Source organism: Lepeophtheirus salmonis, chromosome 6 (genome assembly GCF_016086655.4).
Source record: "Lepeophtheirus salmonis chromosome 6, UVic_Lsal_1.4, whole genome shotgun sequence".
In the NCBI taxonomy this organism is placed as follows: Eukaryota; Metazoa; Arthropoda; class Copepoda; order Siphonostomatoida; family Caligidae; genus Lepeophtheirus; species Lepeophtheirus salmonis.
The window spans coordinates 29,518,140-29,531,995 of NC_052136.2; the positions used below are offsets into that span (position 1 = coordinate 29,518,140).

Genomic DNA, 13,856 nt, shown 5'->3' on the forward strand with positions numbered 1-13,856 from the left:
TGATTTTTTCTAAATGTTTGAAAGGCTTTCAAACTCGCGAAAATCCCATCTGAATAAGTATGTATGGTTGTATAGTAAATGCAATATTCTATATATTAACTGGGTTTGTAAAATATTGGTTCCAATATTGAGGAGAAAAAAATCAATTCAATTATCCCTACATAGGTATATGATTGTTAAATATCAAGAAGAAGTATTATAAAAGTACAAAACTAGACATAAGACAAAGAACAAAACGCTTATTTAATGGAGAAAGAATAACTCATAAATTAGTGGATTTGTAAAGAATAGTTATAGAATAATACCAAATATGAATTTTACATAGAACAAAAGAAATTCATTTTTTAAAATATATTTTTTTCGAATAACTTGTTCTCTTAAATTTTTGTTGACAATGTCTGAGGATGTATACGGAAAGGAATGCAGGATTTACATAATACAATTTTTTTTTTTATAATCATAGATATATTAAGCTCATCTTGAAGAGACAGAGATGTAAAATGGCTTTGGAATCTTTGTAATACCCATGGTATATGCGTCTGGATCAGGCACTCCATGATTCTCTGACACAGATATCTTTAACTTTTGAAGCATCATGACAAAAAATATAAACAATTGGTTCTTAGCCATTGACTCTCCCATGCAAATCCGCTTTCCTACACCAAAAGGAGCAAAAGCCTCTAGTTTCTTGAGCTTCCCATTCTCTATAAACCTCTCTGGGCGGAAGGACTTAGGGGAAGGAAAGAATTTGGGGTTGTTGTGAAAGGCTATGATGTTTCCGTAGATCTCCGTACCTCTAGGGATGCAATATCCATCAATAAAGAGGTCCTTGATAGTGACGTGTGGAAGAGTAAGTGGACCTACACTCGCCATTCTAAAAAATGAAAAAGAACATTTGAATATATTTATTTATTTGGAAAAATAAATTGCTAAATTAGAGGACCTTGTAATTATTCATAGTACATATGTCAATGTTGGTATAATAATCACTTAAACTCGTTGAATGAAGGCTGCTTTATGATATTATAAATGAATATTCCTAGTTGGGAGGATCTGTACTAAGGATGATTGCGGAACTCTTCCTGTTTATTAAAAGGAATTGTCATTCATATGATATGTACAAATACAATCAACAATATTGTACCTAGAGTATAAATATCCAACACTCATAATATCCAATTTCAGACTTGTTATTCACAAGAAAAAAAAAATCAATTTTATAGGGAGAAAATAAATGTAATTTTAAACGTTGTTGCTATTAAATAATATGTGCCTCGTCATGATTATACTGGGATATTCCAGCTTTAATTATAATAATAATACATATTATCATTAGTGTTGGATTTCCGTCTGAAAATCCGTTCTGATTTTTAGTAGATCAAACTAATTTAGACATTTAAATAAGTTCGGTCTAGATCAGTCCCAAAGAAAAATTCAGTCTCATTTGAAATTCGGTTTAGATCAATGCTATAGAGGTATTGTTAATGACGTAATTTGTGTATATAAAATTCGTTAAAATGATTTAATATGAAATTTAAATGTGCTATATTTGAATCATATTTGTACAACTTTAAGGAGCGTCTGTCTTTTTTTTCCCCACAAGGAATGACCTTTTTTTTCAGAAAATAAATTCTAAATTTTTTTTTTCACGAATTAATTTTTTTTTAAATGAATAAAATCTAAATTTTTTTTTTGAAAACAGATCTGTAAATTTTGATTTTTTTTTTTTTTTTTTGGGGGGCTTATTTTATTCTCCATAGAATTGATTTTTTTAAATTTTTCCATTTTTTTAGAGGGGAACTACAGCCCTTCCAGCCCCCTTCGCACACTCCTGAGGATAGGAAAAAAATCGGTCCATAGATTGAGACGGGGGAAAAAGTAATACACGATTTGAAAAAATTAAATTTTGGCCAATGGTCTAAGATCGCCTTCTGAACTGTAATATTGGTCCAAATCCGTGTAGATAAAATCCCCTCAGACAGAGCATAAAAAAATATCAAGACTAATAATAATTATTATTAAAATGAACCGATCATGTCCTTGAAAATAGTCTCCAGCGTTACATCATATCAAATGTAGGTTCATCTTAGAATTACACATTGGCCAATAATAATTCCAATCCATTCCGATTTCATCTTGAATGATTATGTATAACTATGTATTTAATCTTTTTGAACCCTTGGCTTTTAAAAGTTATTATTGTAATATCAAAGTGCATTAAGCATATAATAGCATTAATTATCTTATTAAGAACATTTGCAATTGCATTTATGTATAAATAATTAATGAAGTCTTCGAGGTCGGTCGTTTTTATTTTTTTTTAATAACATTATTATGGATATTTTTTTGAACTAATACCTTTGTATTTCCATGAGAGTTGCATTACAATAAACCATATCCTTATAGACCTCTTGTGAAGGGTCCTCTTTCCCCAAAACAGCCTCAATTTCCTCTACACACTTGGCTTGTGCTTCAGGGTATAGGGAAATATACAACACGCTCCAAAGAAGAGTTGTGGCAGATGTTTCACCCCCTGCTTGAAAGAAATCCAAGCAAGTTGTCATAAGTTGCTCCTCGTGAAAATTCTCGCGATCCTCATCTAACATTTCCTTGATATATACATCAATAAAATCCCGTGGATTCGAGGCATCATAGTCCTTCATATGTTCTCTAGAAGGTCATAATACATGACATAAGAAATAAATAAATAAATATTCTTTGTAAATCCAACAATGTCAAAACTTTTAAAAATACATTATTATTATTCTTTTAAAAGGCATTCAATGATTTAATTACATTCATCATGCAATTTTCAAATCAAAGCTTTTGGAAATGCGACATTAACTCATGTAGTATAGTAATAGACTGAAAAACAACTCATAGAAGCTTCAACATCGACAATTAATATCCATCAAATACTTACTCATCCATCATTTACCTTTATAAATTTTTTTTTTCAATCACTCATGTTGTTAAGGAAACAGAGAATGTGTTTGATTTAACAAAATTTGTAAGATAAAAAAATGATTTATTCTTAAGAAATGAGTAAAATGCACTTATTTCCGAAAAAAATCTGATTGCATTATTCATCAAAAGTAACACCATATTCAAGGCATATACAAGATATATTTATAAAATTAAATTGACGAATTTCTGAGAAAATCTTGATGAAAATGTATGATATGGCTTTGAACATAAAAAAAAAAAAAGTCTCAACAATGCACATAATACAACATGATGGCAAAGACATGCAGAATTATAGAAATAAAATATACCAAACAGGTACTGAAATTTGCTATGAAATGAACAGAGTTGTACTATTAATTTTGTTTTGGTTCTATGAGGAGTACAAAAAGTCGGACAATTGTTGAAAAGTTACTGGCCCTAGCAAATGTAATAATTTATTTATTGTCAATACTGTGTAAATAGGCATGTGTAAAGCTGTAATAATTTATTTCCATCAGGATTTGATGTATAATGAAGATAAATGTAAGAAATAGAGAGGGTTTGAATAAAAAGTGAGTCTTTTCATTTGTCGGTCACATTTTGACACCCAAATACAAAACAGTTTTTTCAACATTTTCCTTAATATGAATGGGAAATGTTTTTGATGCCCTTGAAATTTGTTGATACTCACACCCAAGGTATCAACAATGTAGACAAGATGGTAAAATGCTTCATTACCTAAATATCTTTATATGGATAGATATGTATATGTTACAAAATATTTTGTTTATTCATAGTTTGTCACAATGACTTTTTCACTGGGTAATACAAAAACCTATTTGGAAATAAAGGATATTACCTAATAATTTCTGTCCTCACTTTGTCCTAATGAAAACAATTCGATTTTTGGCAAGTCACGAAAGCTTTAGAACACTGATTTGTATTCATTTAAGAATTAATGAGGTCTTTTCTTACCTAATCTGACTCCGAAAGAATTCTTTGGTCCGAAGCATGTCATCCATTCTTTTATCTCGTTTAATAAAGAACCTTGCTGCTGGGATGTAATGAAGAATGGAGTAGCCCTCAGAGTAGACCTCATGTAGATGTCCCATCATTTCCTTGGTCTTTTCATTGTCTTTATCGAAGCGGTAGCCAGCAATGATTTGCCAAAGGATATTAATGATACCCACATTGAAGGTTGATTCCATTCGTAGGACGCCATTGTTATTTTTACTGATGAGTAAAAGAAAAAAGTATACAGTTTTTACGGAAAGGAACTGACATTCGAGATAGATATGTATTTATATACAATGTGCCTACATGATATATTTAATGTGCCTATAAGGAATGATTAACGATATATCTCATGAATTTATGAGCTTTAAAGATTGAACTCTTGACTTTTAAAAGTGTTTTTACAGTTTGGAGATTTTAGGTTTCTACAAAAGTACATCAATGCATCTATTGCTTATGTTAGCTAGGGATGTTTAGTATGACCAATGTAAATGTAGCCATGGCAGTGATTAAAATCATATTTAAACGATTGGAAAAAGGCGGGAAATGCTTAAACTTACTTGTAACCCATGTAAAAATAAATGTGTTGAGGAAAGTGTCTTATAATCAATTCATTAAATATAGATCAACAATCAGCTGTAAAAGTTAGATTGATATAAGGGGAAGAAAGGGGCTAGTTGACACACATTCCAGTTTTTCTTCAATTAATCACTACTAAAAATTGATATTGTCACGTGATTTTTTTTATAAAAAAATTGCAACTTTTGGATTCAATTACCATTACGTCAGTTGTAATCATAATTTGAATGTGGTTATTCCACAAAAGTGCTTAACCACAACTCGTAGAAACCTGTTAGAAAATTGAATTGTGTCAATTTAGCAGTGTGTCAACTAGCCCCTCTCTCGTCCAATCTATAGTGATCTCTGTATTGGGTTGTATATCCTAAGGATTTTCGGCATGAAAAAAAACAACAATTTGATAATCCTAATAGTACGAACAATGTTTTGGAGGAGACCAGTAAGTTGCCTTGACTTTTTGTTAGATTAGCTACACGTAGCTAATATGAGAGGAAGGAAATAAATACAAGTGTCACTCCGTATTTGATCCTCAATTCTAGTCAGTGTTGCAATGGGACTTCAGGATGTTTTGCCTTTTACTACAAGATTTTATATTTAAAATTTAATTCAATTTTTTTTTTTCAAATTTTCTGTCAATAGTCTTGAATTTTTAAAATTTTTCTTCAAAAAATTAAATATTTGTAAGATTAATAGAAATACACGGTTAGACCATCATGTAATGGGGCTTGCTAGAGATTTTAAATTTGATGTATCTTATCGACTGCTGGGCAAAACATAGAAATTTTGCCAAAAAACGTAACCACTCAAACATTATGACGTCACTATTGCTAGATTTTTTAATTAATGTATCGTACCGACTGCTGCGCAAGAAAGACAGATTTTGACAACAGACGCAACAACTCATACATATGGAATTTTTTTCCGATTTTTTTTTTTTAGAAAGTCTATGGATTTTTGAATACCTATGAATTTAAATGCCAATAATAGATTTTAAAAAAATATGTGTCTATGCATAATTTTCTAAGAGGATTCCAAAAAAGTAAAAAAAAGGAATTAGATTATATAGTGAATAATATTCTAGTCCATTTTTTGTTATGAGCAATTGAAAACAATTTTCCTAAACCAATAATTATATCAAATAAAAATAGTGTTACAAGGAACAGTCGTGATTTAAGAAATTATGTTTAATAACTAAAAATTTCTTCATGGTTTCATATTTGATTTTAGTTGGTAGTAGATATGAAACGGCCTTGAATGAATCATTTTGTTATAAGTATGTATAGTGCCTACTCTCTGTTAAAAAAATATATATTTAATTTTATCTTAATATGCTGTGAACATCAATTACTACTCATAATGTACCATGAATTTACCTTTCCTTGATGATATCCTCAATGGTAAAGCGAGCCTCATTTTGAATAACTGCGTCTAAGGTATTTTTTCCAAAACCAAAGTCCTTCAAATTCCTCACTGCAAAACTAAAATGAAATGGAATGTAAAATACATTTGCATAATTCAATATCACTAAGTATTTAGAGATATAACAAACATTGAAATATACTCATAAAAGGAATCATTAGCCTATCAAAACAAAAGAAGGCTTACGAAGATTTTTCTCCAAATTGAGTTTGTATTACGTTTGTATTCTTCAACAAACTATGGCCAATTTCTTTTGGAAAAACTGATCATTCCTTCTTAAGTATCGACAAAAATTTATCATCATAATATAAAAAATGACTTATATTTTTTGAAAGGCCATATCGAAGCCAAATGAAGTTTCTAAACTATAGTATATTTTTAGGCTTCTCAAATCACTCCAGAAATTTAAATAAAAAGCCTATAATAGCCTTAAATATGTCTATGAAATATTGAGTTGTATATTGGTATATATGTAAAAAAATTAATTGGGCATGTCTCCTTTTTTTAGATTTTTGTTCAAGATTGTTTTTGTATTTACACACACACATTGATAGGTAAATACACATGAAAAAACATCCCCAAAATATTGTCATTCTGGATTTACATACCGTCTCTGCTCCTTCCACACATGTCCAGATGTGTTAATGATACCCAAGGGATGTCCATCCCCTCTGACATTGAGTGTCCACCATGTTTCACGTCTGTAGGACACATCCTCTCTTGCAAAAAGGTCTTTTGCTAACTACAAAATATATTAAGTGTATTAATTACGTCCAAGGATACGTAGTTTTTCTATATCAATACCTGATAATTGTTAATTACAACAAGATGGATGTTTCCAATAAAAAGAGAATATAGATCGCCATACTTGCCAAACTTTGGATCTGTGAGTGCATTGGACCCAATGCCATTCATGTAAGGAAGAGTTCCAACTATGGGTAGATTAGGCGGGCCAGGTGGGAATTTGGATTTTCGACGGTAGCTTTTACCCAAATAAATGAGTATACAAAGAATGAGGATCAAATAAATAGCAGTCATCTGGTGACTATAGAGGGTGGAGTCAGAGAAAGGATTGATTGCTTATTGATGTTAGAGAGATAAGAGGATTTTAATTTTTTGTGTCTACAAAATGTAATTTTATGATTACATACGCACACATCACTGTTTGTTAAGAGGTAAGAAGATAAGATATTTAAAGTCTTGTTTGATGAAAATTATCTTAGTAATTTTGATTATATAAATTTATATATATTTTTTTTTCAGAGAAAAAACACTGCACATACATCATGATTAGTTTTGAGACTTGGTTCAGCACCATTTTTTTTTTCGGATTCAGTCTTAAGTGATTTTCTTTCTAGACCTGTTTGGACCGATTTTTCGGTTCATACCACGGCCTCAGAGCATTGACTGATTTTTTTCTCATATATTATATATTTTTTCAAAAAATCTCACTTGTACACGATAAGTTCTAGAATAAATACTGTGTACATATAAGAAACAGCAGGATCAAAATTAATCCGAGCTTTCTCTGTTTAAACTTCGTATAACATCATTGTACCTGAAAAAACATCTGATGTCATGTTATAAGGAATTGATGTATAAAATCGGTCTAGACCGATTTTTTGGGACCAAACTAGAACGAATTTTTATACGAGACCGGCCCTGACCGAGCTTTTTTGTTGGAGCGAACTAATTCGGTCCACCAAAAAATATAACGGTCTCAGACCGGTCTAGAATTTCCAGACCGAAACCCAACACTAATAATAATGTAATCTACTCAAACTAATACAATATTTTCTTATTAACCTTTATTATTCTTTGTACCTAGCAAAGAAATCAGTGTGAAAATCAAGTTAAGATTTCATCATCATAATTGGAAAGAAAGGCTTAATCACTAATACAAAAATGATTGGTTTTCTATTCTACAATAATGGGTACCTATACTTACATAGAATAGATATATTGGTAGTTAACTCTCATTAGACTGTATGCCAATGAAGAATAGCTCATCATTATATTTGTAAGCCCCAAGGCCCATACAAATGACTTGCTTTAATTAACAAGCTATTGAACGTATTTTTCTAGCTCGATGATAGAATCATTAATTGGCAAACAATGAATTTTACTCCATTCATATAAGCAGGGTTCAATATATACCCTTCAGGTCTAACATGTATACACAATGATGCAATTATTCTATTGGTCCCGCTAATTTAGATAATATATTGTAATTTCATGTTATTGCATAATAAATAAATATTCTCGTACAATATATCCACATACTTTATAAGTATTTTGAATGGGAGAAAAATTGATGGATTCAAATGATTGCAATTGCTATATGAACACAGATTAGATGCACTCATATCTTGACGTCAAGGCCAATCGACATTTGATTTCATGGTAATCGTAGGATGTATTTACATACCTACGAGTATATTATTATACGGAACGTGAAATTATAGACTGACAAGTACAGAACATAGCTATCTATATTTTGCTCTCTTCAAGAGCCTTGACAAATTATAATTTAAGGTATTATACCTATGTATATTTATACATAGGTATGTCAACACAGAGGTTTTTGATAATTTGGTCTCTAATTACATATGTGGTGAGTAAATACAAAAATCAAGAAAAAGGAAACAGTGCCTAATCTCTTTTTGTTCACCATGAATTCCAATATTTGTTTGACACATTTCGGTCAGTTATAGGGTTTGTATTCAATGATTAGAACGAGTTGAGATATCCAAAAATGTTAACCTTAATTTAAAACCTTCATTTGATAAAAAGACTAAATTTGTCAAAGAGTTCCAATGTAATCAGATGCTATTTTACTAAGAGCTATTCCAATTTGCTCTTGTTTTGACAACCCCAATATTATATATATACATAAACCTCGACATTTGCTTGTTCATTTAATTTTATTCTTGAAGTTTATTTCAGTGTGATTTAAGTAAAGTCATAAGCATTAATGAAAAAGTATCAATTAAATTTTACTGTAATAGTATACACACCTAATTAGCAAGATTTTTATCTTTATTTTATCATATTTTTTTCTTCTTTTCAACTTCTATCGTTTGTTCATTCTTTATTCGTTGGGCACCGTTCCATGCTCAACGCCTTGGCTATGTCTACTTCAAGGAATCCAAAACCTTTTGAACATTCAACGAGTACCTTATGTACATTTCCTGGTATAAGTTATTATCTCTCAAGGAAAATTAATTATATTTAAGAAAGTATTTTGTATGAATGAATCCTTATTTCTAAATCAAAAAAGCATTATTAAGGATGATCTAATAATCATTTCATTATAATCAGGCTTGTAAGCGTTCCACTCTTTTGTCGTTCCGTTCAATATTTGTTTTTTCGTTCTCCCTATATTTACGTTCTGTTCCATGATCCAATTATTAGGAAGTACCAGGCTTGTACAGTATACATACAAGTCCTGGAAATTGTGATTATTTTTAGTAAATTTTATCAGTTTGCTAAAAAGATTCGTTCACCGAATTAGTTCTAAGATTTCTATCATTTTTCGCAATGATTCAAATGGATATTAAAAACACCTTTCTTGAATCAATATAGCAAAATTTTTAACGATTAAGTTGTAACGGAAAAATATGAAATGAATTTCAAATCTTTAACTTGTCCTCTGGTTAATCCTTAATATGTTTGCGTTCATTTTTGTTAATAAATGATTATTTGTTAAGATCACCTAACCCTACGTGGGTCGGGGTGTATTTTTGGAGATTACAAGAGGTCCTTGATGCTTAGAAACGAGATGGTGTTGGAGTTAAAGGTCCAACACTTCATTTGTACAACCCGTGAGGCCGAGTGTATTTTTGGATATTACAACAGGTACTCAAGGAAGCTTAGTACTTTATTTACACAACCCTTGGGCTGTGGTGTATTTTAAGATATTCCAATGATGTCTTTTAGTGAATCAGTTGTTTTGAGGATTCAGTTCTTTTGACGATTCGTTCTTTTAAAGATTCAGTTCTTTCGCTGATTCGTTCTTTTGATGATTCAGTTCTTTTGGTGAATGAGTTCTCTTATTAAAACAATTCATTTGGTGAGTTGTTGAATTTGCAGTCGTTATCGTGTGCGAATTAGAGTGCACTCAAATAGTCAAGCTAATGCACTACCGTGCGATACTTGAATATGTTCATATTCAATAATAAGTTAACGAAAAAGTCAAATTGGATAGAAATATTAGACTAAGGTTGAGTGATATATTCTATATATGGTAGACTTGTGGTATAAACGAACGCATCACTCATGCAACTGAGTCGGTTGAGTCGTTTAAAAGAACGAATTGTTTTCGAAAGACACAGCACTAATACATACATACACTAGCGCGCTCGTTAAATCAAGGTGTACAGTTTTAGATGTATAAGAAACTTGGATACTCTATGTTGTGTCTTGACGAAGGTGCTGAGATTCCAGTTATTTATAAGGAGGAGGGATCCAGGACGACCGAGAGAAATGAGGAGAAGGAAAGGCGTGGAGGAATATGGACAAGGCTTATTTATAGGAGCATCTATATTCTTAGTTAAACAAAAACCTACTCTGGTATATAAATAGATTACAAAACTATTTATACTAATAAACAGTACTTTAAAAATATATATACATACAAGAAAATACAATAAAAGAGAATCAGAGGGAAGGAGACACGAATATATTACATCACCCCCCCAAGCACCAAATCTATGCCGGTGCTTAAACAGATTCCACTCCATGAATATACGCCTATTGATCCGCTCCATCCATACCCAGGCGCAGACACCCCATTTCATTTTTTATGTACAAAATTTATTTCCATATACGTGCCGTGCTCTCAGAACGCACAACAGAGAAAGGAGAATACTAATCCTCAAGGAGGTCTTAGGAACGCGAGCACCCTGCCCGTTTCTGAAAGAAACATTGCTCACCCTTATATATGTTTTGGGAACACAGACGATACGAACTTTGAAAACGAAACCCTGGCTACCCCGCCTGTTCCCGGGAGAAACATTATTTACCCCCACAAAAGTTTGAGGAACACGTACCCCTTGCCTGCTCCTGGGAGAAACATTACTCACCATCAAAGACGTTTTAGGAACACAGGCACCCCGCCTGCTCCTGAGAGAAACATTATTTACCCTCAAAGAGGTTTTAGGGACACGAGCACCCTGCTCGTCCCTAGGAGAAACATCATTTATTCTCGATATACTCTCATACAACTCTGGATGATCCAAGGGATAAACCATTACACGTTCACTTACCGATGAGATGAACGGGAGAGCATCTGAGAACCAGAACTTCATGGGATGAAATCCCCTTTAAATGACGTGGTCCCTGACACGGACACACACTTCACTTTTTGTAAGTGACCATGGTTCTCTTCCTTCCTCCACGAGGCCCAAACTGAGGCACAACCCGTATTGCTCTGCCTTCCGTAGACGAACGAGCGTTCTCCCTGTCGACGAAAAGGGGCTGCCCAACTCCAGCAGGGCTAGCTTTGCCGACGATTCCCCAGCAGGGAGATCACGTGATGCAAACCCCATATTCGTCGCCAATGCTGTGTCATGATGAAGGTACCGAGGTTCCAGTTATTTATAAGGAGGAGGGATCCAGGACGACTGAGAGAATTGAGAGGAGAAAAGATGTGGAGGAATAAGGCAAGGCTTGTTTAATAGGAACAATTATATTCTTATTAATACCATTCACTACTCTGATTTATATATATAATACATGGCTATTTATACTTTTCAAAAGGTAAAGACAGTACTTTACAAACATATATATATATTATATACAAGACAATACGAGAACTAAGAGAATAAGAGGGAAGGAGATACGAATACATTACACTACAAATCAAATCGCTAAATTGAATTGAATGTAGGAAAACGAAAACACTTTCACGTATGTCTGGAGTGCCATAGCTTTTTTTTGTCTGAAATGTCCATTGGAAAAATTTAAAAGAAGTAATTAAACTAAAATCAAAATAGCCGACTATAAATAACAATATTTTACATTCACAGAAGTGAATGTCTGTTGTGATTTATATCGATCTCCTCTTCATCCCATATGTAAATATAAATGAATTAAGTCATAATTAATTATTAAAATCTATTATTTATAACTTATGAGTTATGCCCAACTCTGAATAGTACTGAGTTATTGTAATCAAATTACATATTTGTAGCATGTCATGTCAAAAGGAAGCTGTAATATTTTTTCCCAAAATTGACCATGGAATACCCTTTCCAACAAATTATAGTTCATTTCATGAACAAATGATTCTTATTAATCCTTTGGAGACACTGCTATTTGTACATTAAGTAGCCAAAATTCACCTCCACATTCATAGAGTTAGGCAATTAACCAATTATATTTCTAAGCCAATATTGGGCCAAATTAAGTTAAGTAGATAAAACGGCGTTTTTAAACTACAGTTCCCACTCTTGGCTATTTCAATTTATCCCAAAAATATGAATTCAATCCCTATAGTTGACCGTAATATCTCTTTGAAATATTGCCTGTCATTATATAAATATAAATGATTGAAACATTAATATATGATTCGTGTATTTTTCATAAAATAAATAGTTTTTTTGAACTAAACACCGACATGTAGGCAACATTGAAAAAATAAATTATAGCCAAGTACGATAAATGATAGTACCCTTTATTGCAACCAGTAACGTTAAACATAAAATATAACTCAATTTACTCAATATGATGTACTTTAAATCCCTACGAAAAATTACAGCAAAAATTAAAAAAACAAAGAGCGTGAGAATTGGTTTAATTGAGTACAAGAGAAATTAAATTATTACTGCGTAAAAAGGTCATAAACAATAATTATGGTTTTTTTTAGAGAAGTTAATTCCCACTAACATGAATATTAATATCAGGGGTCCCTGCATTTATAAAATAATTTCAAAAATTGCCGCTGAATTGGCATAGTCGTGTTTCTATGCTACTTATACCGAAGACAACTTCCGAAAAAAGGAAAGTTTAAATAAAATGAATATAACACCCATATGCTCAGATTTAGCAGGGGATTTCATATCGTCTAAGTCCTTGATCAATCAAATTGCCTCTAAACGCTTATCTTCTGCTCGTAAGTGAATTTCCAAAGACCAATTGTGCCTTTTAGGTTGATAATTTCATCAATTTCAACGCCCTTCCTAAGGAACTGTTCCAAAACTCCTTCTCTTCTGACCTTCCAAAATTATTTAAAAATACAAAATATATCCCAACGAAGCCCAACAGATTGTATAAAGGTTATAAGAATTAAAATCCTTACTTCTCCTTAAAAATAGTTTTAATATCGTTTACCAAGAGGCACACTTGAAGTCGCTGACAAGTTTTTCAAAGACGAAAGAAATTTATGCTTTTTCTGCAAAGAAATACTTGAAACAGATCACATCCTGTGGGAATGCAACCAACTACATTTGACCTACATGGATATTATACACCTCATTGAAGAGCAACATGGTAAGAAATTTGGAAGGATCGACTTTCTGACAACCATTAAAAACCCTAAAATTGACACCGTGATACTGTGAATTGATACTGTGTCTTGGTTAAGGCACAGTATATTTTATATAAGCTAAGGACTGTAAAAGAAAATGATTTAAATGGAATAATTCCTATTTTAACTTTGTACTCGAGTACTTTAAATTGCATTTAATCTGAAATTTTAATTTAATATCGCTTTTAACTTTCTACCTGATATGTTTTATTATGATATATTTGATGTGATTTCGTTGTTTTTGTTTTTAATATGTTTGAATACTTTTTAATTACATAAGGAATTTTTCCTAATAAAGGCCGAGAAAAAAATGGATATCAGGGTTTAGGTCCCTCCCTAATTTCAAAAATTGCCCTTGAATTTGTATAGT

The 13,856-nt window shown here is 31.8% G+C and overlaps 1 protein-coding gene across 1 annotated transcript; it reads right to left on the minus strand.

Moving 5' to 3' along the window:
* Nucleotides 1-336: 336 nt before the first annotated feature.
* Nucleotides 337-7,122, minus strand: LOC121119927 (methyl farnesoate epoxidase). Its single transcript, XM_040714766.2, has 6 exons — nt 6,763-7,122; nt 6,567-6,700; nt 5,913-6,017; nt 3,922-4,179; nt 2,359-2,670; nt 337-874 (listed from the first exon to the last, which is right to left on the minus strand). Exons 1-6 carry the CDS (start codon nt 6,994-6,996, stop codon nt 475-477), a joined length of 1,443 nt encoding a protein of 480 aa, XP_040570700.1. The 5' UTR covers nt 6,997-7,122; the 3' UTR covers nt 337-474.
* Between the last annotated feature and the right edge of the window lie 6,734 nt (nt 7,123-13,856).

Excerpts from the sequence above, each read along its gene's own strand:
- LOC121119927 (XM_040714766.2), bottom strand. The coding sequence starts at position 6,996 with ATGACTGCTATTTATTTGATCCTCATTCTTTGTATACTCATTTATTTG. Across the intron at positions 6,018-6,566 it reads GTGTGGAAGGAGCAGAGACG|TTTTGCAGTGAGGAATTTGA; the intron begins GTATGTAAATCC and ends ATTTCATTTTAG. Across the intron at positions 4,180-5,912 it reads GAGGATATCATCAAGGAAAG|TAAAAATAACAATGGCGTCC; the intron begins GTAAATTCATGG and ends TTTACTCATCAG.